The sequence below is a fragment of the Mercenaria mercenaria genome, chromosome 6 (genome assembly GCF_021730395.1).
Source record: "Mercenaria mercenaria strain notata chromosome 6, MADL_Memer_1, whole genome shotgun sequence".
NCBI classification, from domain to species: Eukaryota; Metazoa; Mollusca; class Bivalvia; order Venerida; family Veneridae; genus Mercenaria; species Mercenaria mercenaria.
In genome coordinates, this window is record NC_069366.1 from 75577009 (window position 1) to 75595534 (window position 18526).

Sequence of the window (18526 nt, forward strand, 5' to 3'; positions counted from 1 at the left end):
CAAGGGTAAAACACAATTAGTCCCACATTTTTTAATAAATCTCAGGGACATGGTTTACATTCAACATAGATTTGCGCTTAAAAAGTTTTCCCCAGAATATAATGTCCAGAATGGCCTAAAAAGCACCATCGTACTTATAAAATTTTGAAATTAATCAGAGCCACACCATACCCACCACCATCCTTTTATCCCTATTCCCCATGCTGCTTGACCAGACCTGCTGCAGGACCACTTTTCAGATTCAGAAGCTGTAGAATAATGACAATAAATGTTCATGTTTCCCTTTGATAACACAGAAGAAGTTGGGTATTTGTTTGGCAAATTTATGGATAAACACTAAGTATACTGAATATACATTGTTGTCACTGCCTACCACATTAGTGTCATGAGAACGAAGAGTTACTTTGAAAAATCGTTCATCCCGATACGTAATTTGACCAACAAGTTTGCTTCTTATAAATGCTGAAATCTCATACAGACAAAAGCTGTAGGTTTGAGTCATCTAATCATAATTTTTGTGAGAATATTTTCAAATAAAGCCGACAGTTCCAGAGGAGAAAAAAAAGCTGTATACTAGGTAAAACTAGCCCAAACCCCTGACAACCATGTTTCTCAACAAATTCATATGACTGTAAGGAATTTGGAAGAGGAGATCACCCGTGAAACATTTGTGAAATTATTTTAAAACCCTGCTAGTTGTCTAAAAGATTGTCAAAGTTTTCCATATAGTCATATAGGGACAATTATACGCAGGGAAAAGTAGCCCTGCACCCCCTCCCCCCTTTGTACTGAAATGAATTAAAATCAGCAAATGCTGTTCAAAGTACAATTGAACAAAGACTACAGACAAACATGATTTTCCATGCAGCAACCAACAATTTGCTTTGTGTGTTTTAGAAGTTGACACATGATGACATTTCAGCAGTTATGTGTCAACCATATCGTGTTCTGCTACTGTTTTCAAACACAGAAGTTTTCATGACAAATAGTTGGCATCAATTGATTAATGATAAACAAACATTTCAAAGAGTCATGAAAATATAGCTTATGGCAGAAATGTTGCACTTTATTAGGATGGCAATTTAAATTATTCTTTTAGCGACCAGACATTCTGCATTAAAGACCATCGACTTGAAGGAATTTGAAAGGGGAGCACACAAGGAAAATTCCTGTGAAGTTTCATTGAAATTGGCACTGTGGTTCAGGTGATAATCTCTAAAGAACTTGTGGATGGCCACAGATGATTGACAAAAGACGGACAATCGGACAACAGTCATGCAACAATCCTAAAAGTTCACCATGAGCACTTTGTGCTTAGGTGCGTAAAACAACTAAAATACCTTAAATTTGACAGTCCTTCCACACAGCTCAACAAATTGCATGACAAATTCAATGTCTTCAGAGAAGCCAAACCATCAAGCCCTTCAATGACACGGATCTGGTTGGCTGACAAATCAAGGTGTTTCAGAAGCTTCAAATGGCTTAGGCAGTCTATACAGCTGATGTAGTTGCTGTGAAGATTCAGTGAAACCAAATGCGACTTTAGTGGAATTTCTTGGAGACTAGATATACCACAGTCAATGAGACACAGGTCTGGTGAATCTATATCGATTGATGCACTTGCCATTTCCTTGCTTTTTAATTAAACATCTCTCACAGTTTATTGGACAGTGTTGAAACTAATCCCTGCAATGATAAATTGAATTATATAACTTCATCAACTGGACCAATCTCTGGGGAGAAAATATATTGAAAATTTCCAATTTGTTGACAGTTTGAAGAGGTGCATTCTAATTGCTGCACTATTTTTGGTTCTTCCTGGACTGAATTATATCTTGAAAGAGAAAGTTTTGACAGTTTTTGGGGGGCCTAATTGGGAAAACACCACCAATTTTAAAGTCATGGACCCATAATGACAATCCCCAATTTCCAGGCAATTTCTCATTCTGCTGTTTATGAACAGGCAAATGACTTTCTATATCAATCATGGAATGCTGAAACAGTGAATATAATAACTGTTATCAAACAAACTGCAAACTGTCATAGTTGTTTTATCTGATTTTAACATAAAATTTAAAGCCTTATTGAACTGAAATCTGCTCTTTGGTGAATTTGCCACTATTTCGCAGCATGTTGAAAACAGGTAAATTGTTTTTTGATGTCAAAATAGAATCTAAATAAGATATCCCAAACAGCAATTTAAAAAAAAAACATCACTGAATTACATTTAGATGCACTACGAACCCATTATTCATAACTTTATCATGACATCACAGTACATTAGGGGTTCTAACTGACCAATCAGAGAGCTGCATTTTCGAGTACCTGCCAGTTTCCACTTGGGTATAACCAAGTATATTTACAATGAACATATAGTGACTTTAGAAATAAATATCACACTATTTTAGCTATCAAATCAAGATTTCTCATTGCACATGCCCCAGATAATGCTACAAACAACAAAACTTTGAAGTTTCATTGAAATATTATATCGATTTAATACCTTTATTTTAGATTAAAGTTTGAGATTTTACACAGGGAGTCTATGATAAAGTCAGAGTAAAATGTTATCATTACCCAAGTGAAATAAGTATCATTCCGCAATGTTTTGGACATGTTAAAATTATGAATTATAGAAACTTATGAATCTGAACTTCAAACAATGTAATAATTTACGTTGTTTTGTTTATAAATTATATTTTGCTGTGATATTACTCTGCAAGTAAATGATCAAAGTTACCAAATCTGTATTGTTCATTGTCAATAAATCTCATGAGCTTGTTTTATATAGTGAAACAGGAGATCAAGGCATTCTCAAGGTATTTAGTAGAAACTGTTTTTGGTGTAACAGTCTCTGCAACCTTGGCCTTTGACAAACTTAACTCAAAGTCAATAAGGGTCAGCCACTGCCCATGAGCAATAACCATATAATGTTTGAGGACCATAAGTCAAATTTATTCTGTGGAAATGTAATTAATCACAAACGGATGGACAGACAGAAAACCAGCACCATAACTATATGTCCCAACTGGTTGCAATTACCTATAAGATATCACAAACCATCAGTCAGTATTACTTCAGTTCATAGTGTTCTTGTTAAACAGAAAACACATTTTTACTGTGTGACTAACCCAGTAGGGGCTTTTTACATATTCTATACCTTAATTGGTCTTTCCGCTATAAGAGTGAATTTTAAGAATAAATTCTTCCTAGAATTCAATAAATTGTATTATTTTTACTTTCAACACTTTATATCTATAAAAGTCTATTACAAAGTAGAAGGATTTTCCAAATTTCAAAACAACTTTGGAACTTCTCCTGTAAGTAGAAAATTAAAGCTCCTGATATTTTTCTTGCAGTAATTGTTCGAATGCAAGGGGCGAGAAAAGCTAATTATACAAATACAATTAAGACTATAGCTGAAGACAAAAACTTGAGGTATCATTGGAAGTGATTAATACCACAGCAATACTGCTTTGTCGAAGGAATGCATAAATAAATCCTTAAAAATGTTAAGTAAATCAGATTCTGCACTTCCAAGATGATCACATGTATGAAGTTTTGTTGTAACTTACTGAAACATGGTTATTGGTCAAAAATCACCGTCCTTCCGTAAGCCAGCTGGCCTCCTCACATGAAAAATTAAATCCCCTGACTGAGGCTCGAAACCACATTGGTGAGAGGCAAGTGATCTGAAGGCAGTGACCTCAACCACTCAACTATGGAGACCCATCTTTTTCATCTTTTGTATAAGTATGGTTGACATCAAAGAATTATTCTAGAGTCAATTTTGGCAATTCAAGGGCTATAACTCTGGAGATACCGGTCGAAACTGGCTAGTTATGGAACTTGGCCTAAATTTTATAGAGATACGTATTTTGTGTAATTTTAATTTAGTTCTGATACAAAAAAACTCTAGTTACTGAGCAGACACATAATTTGGCCAAAATATAACCCAGAGTTGTTACAATATGTGTGTTGAAATTGAAAACATTTGGTCAAGTAGTTTTCTGTGAAATCTACAATGTAAAACTCAGGGCTCACGCTGTCAGTTGCCATTATCGCCATTAGCAATTATTTCATTTAAATGGCGAATATTTTTTCATTTTGGCGACAAACTGGCGATTATTTTATTTATTAGCTACATAAATGATTGTGCCAAGTGAGACAGTAACCAGCGGTCTGCTAGTGTAGAAAATCGATAGAGCGGACTGTCTATTACCTCGTGTATTCCAAACACGTGTCAACTATGCCGATGACATTGCCTAGGGCGGTAGGATGCAGACGACACTTAAACCGATTATAACCAAAAGTTAATCTTAATTATCTAGCTATCAATCAGATTGAACTCACAGGCAGGCTACTTTCTTTGAACGTTTTAAAATGCCAACGCAAATTTTCTTCAACTCTGTATTCGACAGACGACAATTAAACCAATTTGTACAGGTAGTTTCCTGATGAAAAATTAAATTGCCATCTATAGTTACCGCTAATTTAATTATCTTTAAAAACATATTATAAACTGACCTAATTAACTGTCGATGATTTCAAAATATTATCTTTAATCAGGATATTGGTTAGATCTATATGTGTTTTTAATCTAAAATGAAATTGTTCGAAGCGAAAAAAAATCTTTTGTTTTCCGAAATTTTCAGAATTTGTAAAAAACGCGACTTTGTTGAAATATTATAGGCCAGATATTTTGAATAGTCTATTTTTTTACCAAGACAATTCTGGCATATTCAATATTTGTTTTGCACATTAATAAAAAAATTATCGGAAAACCCAGTCCTGTTTCTATTTTTAGAAACATGGCCGATACGGGCAAACTAAAAAAAAATCAACAAATAAATTTGCTTGCATACTGTAATTAGCGTAAGTGAAAACATTCTAAAACACATAAAAATAGTATATTTATTGAATAAGGCATCAAAAACTTGTTGACAAAAAGCTGTAATTCAATAGTGTGCATAGATGCCAAATATCACGTATTTTCGCGACCGGATTGTTTTGTACTTTTCGAGCAATTTAAGTGCAGTTATGGTCAAAAGAATCATGAATAAAGAAAAAGTATAAACAGGATTGATACTCAAAGGCTTGGTAAACTTTCCATCAAGTGCAACTTTGTCCATATTGTGTGTGCATGAATGTGAGCCATTGCCCAGTCCATAATGTCAGTCAATATCAACAATTTCAGCTACCTTACACAAACTAAATATGCATCCAATATTAGGAGGTAATTTCCCTGAAAGCCCCAATTCCAACACTCCCCTGAAGGGGCCTACTACTTTTTAAAGCAATTAAGAAAATATATAATTATGTTAAAATTTATCATTTTTATTTTTATAAAAATTGCACGCAAAGATCCGCATCAATTTTGGCTATTAATTTTTCATAGGTTAAAAAGATGGCTATTATTTTTTTGAGGCCAGTGTGAGTCCTGAAAATTTCTTAGTTAAAAACAAGGGATAATTCTAACAAAATAAGTTAGAGTTAAGTAACTTGTCCCATGAGGTCATCTCATGATATCAAAGGCATGTATGAAGCTTGAATTGAAAGCATATAGCCTAGCAGTTCTTCTGAAACCTACTTACATGCAAAGCTCTAACCAAAATTTCAAAGTTGAAATGGGACATAATTTAGACAAAAAATTTAAAGCTACATATCTTGCCCTGTGAGGTTACCTTATGATGCCACAGACATATCAGGGTTGCCAGCACTCTGGGTGAATTAAATTCCCTGACTTTTCCCTGACCAATTCATGTTTTTCACTGACCAAAACCGCCAAACATTTAAACGGCCTCCTGACCTCCCCTATAGCCGTCCAATCCTCCCATTATTCCAAATGTTTTGTATTTATTTTCCAATATATTAAACATAAACATCAAACACAATGATAATAAACATGGTTTTCTTTCTTGTATGACTGTTTGGTGGTCAAGTCAATGAAACATAATTGTGACTATTGGTCAGTGAAACCTAATTATTAAGAGATACATATCAAAAGCATCTTTGCAAGACATGTAACTATCAAAAATCTAACATCTTTTAAGGTACACTTTCCTCATGGTAAAAACAATAAAGTATGGTTAATAACAAGACCATTGGAACCCTGCTAGTATTAGCAAAATATCATTTTCAAAAATCTAAGATCTGTTATTACACAGTTTCCTAGAGGCAAAAACAATAAAACACCATGACTAATAGCAAGACCATTGGAATCATATTGACAAAGCATCAATTTTGGTGATTTAAACAAATTAAATGCATGTTACAGTATTACATCATTAAACTTTGTTTTTAATTACTTAAATTTAATGCTTGAAGACTGCCATAGCCACAAAAGTTTAAAATGATTAACTTCTTCGAGCTTTGAAATCTTTTTTCCCTGACTTTTCCCTGACTTTCCAGGATTTTCATTTTTCACTGACCAAATTTTAAAATTCCCTGACAATTCCCTGACCTTGAAAAAGAAACCAATTTCCCTGACTTTTAAAGACTGCTGGCAACCCTGCATATGTGGTCAAAAAGTATTTAGCCTTGTAGTTTCCGAGAAACCTGCTCACATGCAAAATTTTTAACTTTCAGTGATGTGGACGCTGCGGCTTATAGCACTGTGAACAGAAGGATAACTACAAAAGCTCTCAGTCAAGCTAAATATGACTACAAGATCTTTACTAATAGATAGGCTATATATCCAGTTATAAGAATCTGAATGTAGTCCTATTTCAGCTTTCTTTCACCTTACTGATTGGATAAAATCACAGACACACTATAAACAACCATAAGTACAGAGTACTGTCGTTAAAAAATTTAATCAGGATTAGACAAGATCTGGGCATAAAGAGAACATGTCTATTATTGTGCTTGATCAGCATATTGTATTGTAAAATAACACTTCCTGGAGCGATAAATATCTTAACTACAGCAATGAAACTGCATTGGTGTTTGTATGAATTGGAAAATTTCTTCTGCTCGATGTTATAAGAGAGAAATACCTTTACCATTATTGGCAATAATTCTTAGCAGAATTTATTCTTTATAAATCACAAAACAACCTAGAAAAATGCAATGTATAAAGTGAAATCTTCAGTATTAAAAACTGAACAAGAGGGAGCTTAGTGACTGACCTCAGATTCTTCACAGTCTCTATCCAACTTTTTTTATGATTTTACACAAAGTACTGACTAAGGTTTGAAGTTTTTGACAGTGCTTCGTTTAAAATTGAAGATAATGGAAATATAAGTAACTTTTCAGAATAAAATCATGGTAGTTTTAATTTAATAACATAAGTGTTTAAAGAGTGTATAAAAGTTTTTATAGAAAAAAAAAATAAGGTGTGATTCAGATCTGTATCCAGAACTGATATCTGTAGACCTACCATAACAAAGTTAACAACAACTTTAATTGAGCTAATTGAGACAGTTCACCTGGTGTAAAGCGGTTCAAACGCTTTTCGATTTTCATTGTAAAAAGTAGTAAAAACAGCAAAGTCTCATGTGTTTCCGTAACATATAGTTTGTCAGTAACTAAGTTTTAAAGCCCTCTTAAGAAGTATAGCATGTATTTTCCAGATATCTAAAACAAATTTTTGTTGTTTTTGAACAATCTGGAGGCCAGTCCCTTTAAACAAGAGGACCAGATGGTCCTAGGTTGCTCACCTGAGAACAGCTTGATAAAATTCAATGAATATCCTGCTAAAAATGCCACCCCTTTTGCATAGGCAAGGTATTTCTTTGATTTGACCAGGTGACCTAGTTTTTGACCCAGCATGACCCATATTTAAACTCGATCTAGATTTCATTAAGACAAACATTCTGATCAAATTTCATGAATATCCAGCGTAAAATGCAGCCACTATTGCATACACAACGTTTTTCTTTGATTTGACTCGGTGACCTAGTTTTTCACCCCAGATAACCCATATTGGAACTTGACCTAGATTTCATCAAGACAAACATTCTGATCAAATTTTATGAAGATCCAGTGTAAAATGCAGTCCCTATTGCATACACAAGGTTTTTCTTTGATTTGATCAAGCGACCTAGTTTTTGACCCCAGATAACCCATATTCAAACTTGACCTAGATTTCATCAAGGCAGTTATTCTGACCAAATTTCATGAAGATCAATTGAAAAATACAGCCTCTATCGCATATGCAAGGTTTTTCTTTGATTTGACCTGGTGACCTAGTTTTTGATCCCAGATGACCCATATTCGAAATTTACCTAGATTTCATCCAGAAAAACATTGTTATCAAATTTCATGAAGATCCAGTGTAAAATGCAGTCCCTATTGCATACAAAAGGTTTTTCTTTGATTTGACCTAGCGACCTAGTATTTTGACCCCAAATTACCCATATTCGAACTTTAACTAGATTTCATCAATGAAACCATTCTGACTACATTTTATGAATATCCAGTGTAACCCTAGTGGTTACACAAGTTTTTTTTTTATTTTACCAGGTGACCTAGTTTTTGATCCCAGATGACCCATATTTAAACTTGACCTAGATTTCATCAAGACAAACATTCTGATCAAACTTCATAAAGATCCAGACCGTTGAGTGTAAAATGCAGTCCCTATTGCTTAAACAATGTTTTCCTTTGATTTGACCTAGTGACCTAGTTTTTGATCCCAGATGACCCATTTACAAACTTGGCCTAGATCTTATCAAGGCAATCATTCTGACCAAATTTCATGAAGTTCAATTGAAAAATACAGCCTCTATTGCATACACAAGCTAAATGTTGACAGACGACAGTCGCCGGACATCGAGCGATCACAATAACTCACCTGAGCATTGCTCATGTTAGCTAAAAAGGGTCATAACTCAATAAAAAAACAATTAGAAATTAAAATCTTGACAAAGAGCATATAATTTTATTATGTCTACTTCATGTGTATACCAAGTTTCATCTGAATTTGATGGAAACCCTAGTAGTTGGGTATCCAAGACGGTTTGTTTTGTTTGTTTTGGGTTTAACACCATTTTTCAACAGTATTTCAGTCATGTAACGGTGGGCAGTTAACCTAACCAGTGTTTCTGGATTCTGTACCAGTACAAACCTGTTCTCCGCAAGTAACTGCCAACTTCCCCACATGAATCAGAGGTGGAGGACGAATGATTTCAGACACTATGTCTTTTATCAAATCGTCACGGAGAACATCCGCCCCGTCCGAGGATCAAACTCACAACCCCGCGATCTGTAGACCGACACTCTCCCTACTGAGCTAAGCTGGCGGGTTGGGTATCCAAGACAGAGATGTAAAACTGTTACGTCAAAACAAGGAGTATAACTCTAAAACTAAAAGGCTGACAAGAACAAAACAGGGAATGTCCACTTACAGTTGATGAAGTATGCCAAGTTTGTTGAGTACACAAGGTACATCTGTAGTTGCAATATTGTTCAATTCAAACAAGAGGGCCATGATGGCCTTAGATCCCTCACCTGACTCACAGTTGGGCTGAACAATTTTGGTAAAGTATTACATGTATGCAAGGAGAATATATTGAGCTAGTGGTTACTGACATGAAAATTTTAAACTTCTCTCTATATATATTAAAGGAACCACAATATACATATTTTTTGACAAGCTGAAAATTAATAACTTCTGTCTGCTCACTGATATATGGTAACTACAGAAACATTCTGTGGAATTATTCAAAATTGCACCATAAGTTTAAGAGACTATGATGTTTGAAGACTTTTCTATTTTTAGGTTTTAGGTTCGACATCCATGTTTTTGACAAAATTTAAAGAATTTGAACAATCTTGGAAGAGCGTATGTCCAACAAGAAACGTTTCTCTGTAATTATTTCAAAATCAGACCAGGGGTTAAAAGAAGAGAATTCCTTTGAAGAGTTTTTTTTTTATTTTAAGCTCTAGCAGACATGTTTTCAAATGAATCAGAAATTATTTTATAATCATGCCAGTGGGTTTCAGAGCAGAATTAAGGTTTTCAAAATTTCAAATATAGCCATATTGAAATAACTAGTTCCAATCCCTGGTGGCCAAATTTTAGACAAGTCACAATGACTTCAAGGAACATGGTAGAAGATTACCCACAGAACATTTCTTTGAAATTATTTTGAAATAGGCTAGCAGTTTCAGACAACAAGATTTTAGTAGTTTTCTATACAGCAATATACACAAAACTAGCCCCATCCCTTGACAGCCATGTTGTTTCACAAAATAAAATGATCAAAAGGAATTTGGAACAGGGGTCACAAAGGGAACATTGCTGTGTAATAATTTCATAAATGGGATAGCAGTTTCCTAGATTTCCATAGCCATATAGAGAAAACTAGCCCCAACTTCTGGCAGCCATGGCTGTTGTTTTTTTCACAATGAAAACAGAATAATTTGAAGGAAATTAGTGGAGAGCAATCTGTGAAACTATTTTGAAATTAGACCAGTGCTTCTGAGAATATCTTTTTGGTTGCCATGGAAACCAGAAGTTTCCATGGATGAATTAGATTGGAAGGAATCTGAAAGTGGACAATCCAAGAAATATTCCCTTGAAATTTGATTGAAACTGGCTTGGTGATTTCATGGGAGGAAGTTTTTTAAAGAAACCTTGGACTATAAATGGACAATGATCCTTCTCTTCGTGCTCAGGTGAGCTGAAATGGGATATAACCCGAAAGATAGTAATCAGACACAAAAGTTCCAACAATAGTTGCTTGTCCACTTCATGCTGCTGGTGTATACCAAGATTTGTGAGTATAGTATACAAGATGCAGCTTTACACTAGAAAAATTCAAAAAGGGGCATAACTCAATAGATAATTCATGCTTTCAAACTCTTCCTAACTTCTTCAACATTATTGTCAGTCAAAAGCTATAAATAGCATATATTTGTAATGTTATATGTTTACTTAAATTACTAACAACAAATAAATATTAGTTTGATTTTAATTAAATTGCGACCTGCAATATATAATCAGTGTCTATCATACTGGTACCTGGACTTTTATGTTGGAATTATTTTTTAGAAAACTGTCCATAAAATTTCAAGTATTTTTTTTTCACTGTTTTGGGAATATGGCCCGTGAAAATTGTGTCATAAAACATCTAAATTGGGAATTGACAAAAGTCATGTTTTTTTTTATAAAAATTAACTTTTTAGAAAAAATAGTCATAAATGCATTAAGGTGAGTCGATACCTTATTCGTCAAATATGACATTTCTTCCGATTTTGATGAAACTTGGTCCAACTATAGCGCTATGGTTCCTTTTTTGTTTTTCAGTCGTCTTGGCAACAATAAATAATCAGTGATGACGTCACGAACGTCGCAACGTAGGGCGCCAAAATGCCCAAAATCCGCCGTAATAGGTCTTCTAAAATATCTAATCAAGATTTAAAATAAGCGAAATTTCACAATATCATACTTTAACTAATTTACATACGGACTAGTGTGTTTTAAGTGGTATCGCATCACATTACAACGGACATTTATAATTTTATTGAGCAACCCACTTCCTTCTGATATAAAATTTTGACAAAACAATCGGCAAATATACGCAAAAATGACATCTTTAAAAATCTACAAGCCCATTAAAAGTCTCATTTTCAGCACAAGTGATCAATTTGCAAATGAAATGTCAAATAAAAAAGGGAACTTTACGTTTTCAGTTTTTCACAATATTGTGTTGAAGACAAACTGTCCTTCTGATTTTTGGTCGTAAACGTTTTATCGACGTTGCTTATTGTTTGCATCGTTGCGCTTTGGACGTTTGCATTATATCTTAGGTCCATTTCATCTGTATTCATGAGCCAACAACTTTGGGAAATTATTATGCATCAGTCTTTCTAATATTGACAGATAGGTAGATAGATTTCCTTCCTTTTTAACTACAAGTCGTTACTTAACTGACCGCGATACACGGAACGTAATTTTGACATCACCGATCTAAGAAATACGATCTTTCCTTTTATTTATTTTCATTTAACATTTCGGTTTTTTTTGTTTTTGTTTTTTTTGTTGTTTTTTGTTTTGTTTTGTTTTTTGTCTCGTTCCCGCTGAATTTGCAGTTAGCGTCCTTAATCGCGTCCTTAATCCCGCCCTTCATTCGCACGTGTATTCTGTCTGGCACGTTGCACGTATGAGTATCTTAGTAAAGGCTGTTTCGCATACGCACCAAAAACTGAACCGGGGAAAAAAAAGAAATAGAATGTAGCTAAATGACATAGAGGCAGGCCAAAACGAAAACATGCGAGAATTGAGTATTTTTTTTCTTGCATGTAAATCACTTTTTCCTAATATTAGTCGAATTTTTACATGCTGCACGACTACTTCAAACAGGCGTACAGATTCATCGTGCAATTCCACACAAAATCGTATGTTGATAAATCAATGCTAATGATTTCATTATCCAATGCCGACAGAATTGTTATATCGTCATCATCGATATTAAAACATATCTGCCTCAGGTATTTTGATATATTTGTGAAGCACTAGCCGATTCGGAAACCTTTTTTTCTAAAGCAAAATGTGTAAATCTCTAAGAAAACCGACATTATAATATTCCCAGCAGTCATTCTCGTTTATAATTATGTAAAGTCACTAATGTTGCCTACAATTATATTTACTACAGAGTTACGCAAATGTTTTCTCTTCTAATACGTGGCTTTGAACTATATTTTTTCAGTTAAATCGCCTATGCATCACTGCAAGGTTAAACAGTAAAAAATCGCGAACATCGGTTTCTTTAAAATACCTGCATGCTTATCTGATTTGCAATATGAACTTACCTTCTGTTAGTTTCCAATCATATTTTGCCCCCAGATTAATGTACATAATAGACAGACCTATCATAAATAAGTGCATTTTTGCAGTTAGAAGTGTTAATAACAAAGCCAGCATCGTAAAAGAAAACCTTTTAAAAACCTATATTACGCTGAAGTAAAAAAAAAAAATGTGACCTGCAAAATATTTCACAACTTTTCCTAAATATAACCAGTCTTACATTATTTCCATTATAGATTAAACAGTATGTAGACAAAAAAATCACAATATACTTTCACGTTTAGACATTTAAAGGCACTGGCCTCCAGATTTTCGCTTGTAGTTCAGTCATGTTTTGACCATTAGAACACGATTGTTTATTCCTAATCTGTCTTAAACTACCAAATCAGGAGAGAAGTTTTAAACCCTTAAGAAATAGAGCAATAAATTTCTATATCTATCTTCTATCTTTTTTGTTGTCGTAGGATCTAGAAGTCAATGCCTTTAAAAGAAGTTTACTAAAACATGTACAGTGTGAAGTAATTTTTTTAAAAACGGATGACTGAATTTCCATAAATCATGACTGTTCAAATAAATCACAAGTCTTGTCGGCGTCAGGGCAAGAAGGCATGATACATGCATGTTTTAATGACACAACATGATTCTTCCAATACATGTACCATATTTCAGTAGAAACTGTACTAAATCACTATATACATTTTCGTACACTGTTCGGAAGATGTAAACGTCAAGCTAATTCGGCTTGAATATGCGTAAATATCGGGTCTTCTTGACAGATAGGGAAGCAGACGTTTCTTCTTTGTACTTTGGCGGGAAAACAGCATGTGCCTTCCATGATGTCCCTTCGGTAATGACCGAATGCTTATAGACTCTTAGACGCTTTTGAGAAAGGGAAAATGGTAAATTCCACAGACTCTCTCTATGTTTCGATTTTTGTACATTTAGTAATTGTAGGTGGTGGGAGTTAGTATTAAGTTCATAATTAAAGGTAGTGGGGTGGAGGAAAATAAAAAATCATGGGGAGTGGGGTTGGAGGAAAATAAAAAAGGTATGGGTGGTGTTTTTTTATATTTTTTTTTTTCATTTATTTTTTTTTTTCAAAAACTGCCTTCCGACCCACCCATACAATTAATTCCAGAACTGTCCTTATAACATTCACCTACTTTTATCAACTATGCACGATACGATATCAAAGTTTACAAATGATTTACCTTTAGTTATATTTGCTTATTATGTTTATTATGTTATCTCCTCGTAGAACGAAGAACAAACACATGTATAGATAGCAAATTGCTATGGCGCGATGTACGTACATGGCATCTAACGTCAAAACGTTGAGTTGTACGTCCAAAAATCAGAAGGACAGTTTGTCTTCAACACAATATTGTGAAAAACTGAAAACGTAAAGTTCCCTTTTTTATTTGACATTTCATTTGCAAATTGATCACTTGTGCTGAAATTCAGACTTTTAATGGGCCTGTAGATTTTTAAAGATGTCATTTTCGCGTATATTTGCCGATATTTTGTCAAAATTTTGTATCAGAAGGAACATGGTTTGCTTGATCAAATGATAATTGTCCGTTGTAATATGGTGCGATACCACTTACAAACACGCTAGTCCTAATATAAATTAAATAAAGTTTCAAAATGTACAGTTCCGCTGATTTTAAATCATAATTAGGCATTTTAGAGGACTCAAAACGGCAGTATTTCGACATTTTGGCGCCCTACGTTGTGACTTTCGTGACGTCATCACTGATAACGCATTGTTGCCAAGACGACGGAAAAATAGTTTAGAACCCTTGTGCTACAGTTGGACAAAGTTTCATCAAAATCGGAGGGAATGTCATATTTGACGAAGAAGGTATCGACCCACCTTAAGTTAGCATAACAATCTGACTTAAGTACTTGATCTTCTAAACGAAGATCAGAGAACTTCTAAATGAAGATCAGAGAATGACCTATTCACATACGTCTTCTGTATATTTTGGATTTCCAGTATTGTTATTTTTATTTTCACAAATCTATTTTTATTTGAACCAATCAGACGACTTGTTCGAATGTCAAAGAGTAAGAAAACTTTGCAGTCAGTCCAGGGCTCGAACCCGGGACCCCTCGCTTACAAAGCAAGTGTCCTACCGACTGAGCTAGCCGGCTATCTGACATCTTACGACATAAGAATTGTAGATATCAAAAACCAAGGCTTTTTTAAGCTTGCAGAATGTTGTAAGTTAGCTTTTGATTGGCCAGGGGAAGGGTCGTCAGAACGAGGCTATCAATAGCTCGTGTTCAGATCCTAAGCGTAGCGTAATAGGAGATGTACTTTAGTCAGATTGGTTAGCATAATGTCTTGTGTTTCAAATTTTTAAGGTTTCACATGTACAGTCGTGGTTGAAAAATTATTATTATTATTATTTTTTTTTTTTAACTTTTGGGAATTCTAGCTTTGAAACTGGGGTGGGGATGGGGGGAGATACTATTGCCAGTGGGAATGGGGCCGAAATTCGGCCTAAATGCTTTTCTTCTCTACCAGATATTTTTATCTCAATTTTGTTTTTGATCACTAAACATCCCAGTGACAATGTCCTTTTTATGAAAAAAAAAATGTGGTCCTTTAAGAAATGAAATGATTTTTTTCGGTGTTCATGCGAAATGAACAACAGAATAGGATCGGCAAATCCATGAATCGCGCTAGTTTCATTTCTTATATTTACATTATATTTCCTTTCCATTTGTAAACTACATAATATTATGAACTGCATATAATGTGCAGCATTTAACATTAAAATCAGCTTCCCGGCCATTTTGTTCACCAGACGGAACAACTGCGACGTCATCTAAGGAACGTTCTCCATGACGCGGACGTCGTCAAAACAGCCGTCGGTTATCACTAAGCAGCAATGACATAACTTCCGCGCCTTCCCTTTTGCTGTTCATACGAAATGAACGTCAAAAGTTTCAATGGAAAAGAATAGGGCGAATGTAAATATTTGATGATATACATGTAAACAATTTCAAAATATTTTTATTGATCCAGAATGTAGCAAATATGTTTATTTGCTTGATCAAGAATAAATTAGATGAAGAGTAATAATTAGAGTTACACTGCAGGTCCAGGAATGCAGACCAAATTGTAGATTTATCTGAGCAACAAGAGTTCGGGCATGTAAAATTACAGCTGAAGCTGCAATATGACCCGGCATGTTATTCAAAGCAAAGGTCAAGCCCATGGGGGAAAGGGGAGGGGCAAAGGAATCTTTAAAACTCAAGTTATTATCAGTTGAATGCAGTCTCATGAAAATAAAAATATATGCCATATAGCTTTTCATGAAATGGCCAGTCTGAGTATTAATGGCTGGTATGTTACAAGTTGGTATGAAATTTGCCATAAATTTTGTCTTAATATAGTGATCTACCTATACTTGTTTTATAATACATGTGACAAGGTGTTTTGTACTGCACAGCATCAGATGTAGTAATATCTTTATATATCTTATATCTCACTTTTCACATTTTCCTTATTCTGTATTGACAGGGATGATTTCATACAACCTGTGGCTTTGTAGGGAAAATATAGTGCTATGAATACAAAATGGGAAAAATCCAAATTTGAAACCTAGACATTAGAATGTTATGATAACAGGATCAGTCCCAATTTGCAAGAACTGATGCCAATTTACCTTTAAACCTTGGCACCTAATGAGAAGTCAGGATTTTTTTCTTCAGTATTTTGGGAATGGTACCGGTACCCGTGCAATTTTGGAAAAATCGTGCTATTTTTGGTCAAATTGGGAAATTTCTATGAAGCACATTTTATAGTAATTAATTCAACATAACAACCGAAAAGGCTCTAAACTCTGTTTAATCATTAATACAGTCATTCAAATATCACTTTACATAGCAATTTTTCTGTTTTTAGCAGTCTTGAACTTTTCAATAACATTTCATGTGAGGATGAATGTGTAGATTCACTCGTCGGTAATGGCAGTTCGCCGGACCCAACAGTGACAGACCTTCTTCCCCTTTTTTCTTGGCGATGCACCCTCTTCTTCTTGAACATTCTGTCGTTTTGAAAGCATCTCATCGCTTCTTTTCTTCTTTTCCGGCTGCCTTAATCTTTTTCGGTAGTATTTGCTGTTGTGCGACATTTTATCAGTAAAACAAGAATTGATGCAAGTAACAATCGAACCTCCAATAACCTACTAATATTCTGTTTCGTCCCCAATCCCGCATTCTTTTACACGGTAGTTACGAAATGTCCGAGTGTGAACACAGATGGAGAGTATTTATATTTACGGCGCCTATAAAATTTACGCAGTCGTAAAAAACACAATGCGGTGCTTTTCAGTTTATCAGTACCCCTCATATAAGGGAAAAAAACCTGGAAGTAAACACAGCATAATTATCAGTCACAAGTCATAAATTTTAAGGTTGTGGTTGAAAAATATATCAACTCAATCTTTTGAAAAATAATTATGTATATTTTGAAATTGTTTCTCTTAATTCCAAGGGGAAAATATTACCTTCTTTAGGCAAAATTAGGGGAAATATAATAATTTTAAGGAAAAATATTGCTTTTTGGCTCCAGGAAATGGTGTATTATGTGGCTGTAAATAATAGTAACAAAATCACTACATAGTTATGCCAAACATACCTTAAGTTTGTCATTACTATACTCTGTAAAAGTAACACCACATAAAATTTTTACTAAAACACTGTTTCCTGACAGCGCCTGCCAGTCATAATCGCTAGACGATTGTTCGGCAGTAGATAGTTGAAGTTGAAGTAAAATCAAGAGAAGTGATAATATACTGAAGGACATGCTTAATTTATCCTTGGAAGTCATTGTGTCAAACTAGGCTCTTTAATTCCAAAGAAATGGGAGCAGTATATTTTTTTGGTATCTGTAACCTAAATTTACTGATTAGATCTAATTTGAATTTGTTTGGAAGTGCCTTAATTATAGCCTGCGTTCCAGAAAAGTCCTAGCTATAGAATTCTTTCAATGAAAAATACCTAATTCATGAAAAAATTGATTACCGGATGCCAAGAAAACCCTCATAGGAAAGGCTGGGCTTACAGTTACCAGACGGCTAGAACACAGGCTAGGCATCCAGTTTCCAGACGACTAAAATGACACAAGTTTTCGAAACTCTCCCTGTATTATATTGTCTAACTCATGAACCCTGTCAGACCAGGTTAGCAATAACATTTGCACTTCAAAACGACCATATTACACATCATGACAGTCCTTAAATATACACTGATCCTTCTTATTAAACGGATTATCATAAATATGACTAAACTATCCGGTAACTATTTCACTTAGAATAGAGCGCACTACACGTCGCGGCAGTCCTTAAATATGACATGCTTCTTCTTATTAAAAGGCTTAATCATCACTATAAGTAGTATACATGATTTTATGATGTAAAAATGAATATAAATACTGATAATTACCAAAATCTTAATTATAATGCACGTTCGAACTTGCCGCTGGCGATGACAATTTACGATAATGTTTATGTCGTAAAAGTTACAGCAACTAGGTTAAGCAGTACTAAAAGTTTATGAACATGACATATTTTTGCATACGACAAACGGTTAAATTTCATGGAAATTATGTTAATTTTCGAGAAAAAAAAATCTTTTTTTCGTAAAAATTCAAAAGTTATGGTCTCACTACCAGGCGGAAAGTATGATGGCATAAAACTGCCACCACTTAATTATCAGGTTTCATGAAAACTTTCACGAAAATAATTTAGGTTTTCA

At 34.3% G+C, this 18526-nt stretch overlaps 1 protein-coding gene across 1 annotated transcript in view; it reads right to left on the reverse strand.

Annotated features, from left to right (window-relative positions):
- LOC123548496 (leucine-rich repeat and coiled-coil domain-containing protein 1-like) overlaps positions 1-18324 on the reverse strand; it is a 373147-nt gene extending 354823 nt beyond the window's left edge. Inside the window, exons 1-2 of the mRNA XM_045335795.2 lie at positions 18215-18324; positions 1341-1686 (exon numbers count right to left, since the gene is read on the reverse strand). Coding sequence (XP_045191730.2) covers positions 1341-1627 — 287 coding nt within the window. The 5' untranslated portion in view covers positions 1628-1686; positions 18215-18324. The remainder of the gene's footprint in view (positions 1-1340; positions 1687-18214) is intronic.
- Positions 18325-18526: the final 202 nt, after the last annotated feature.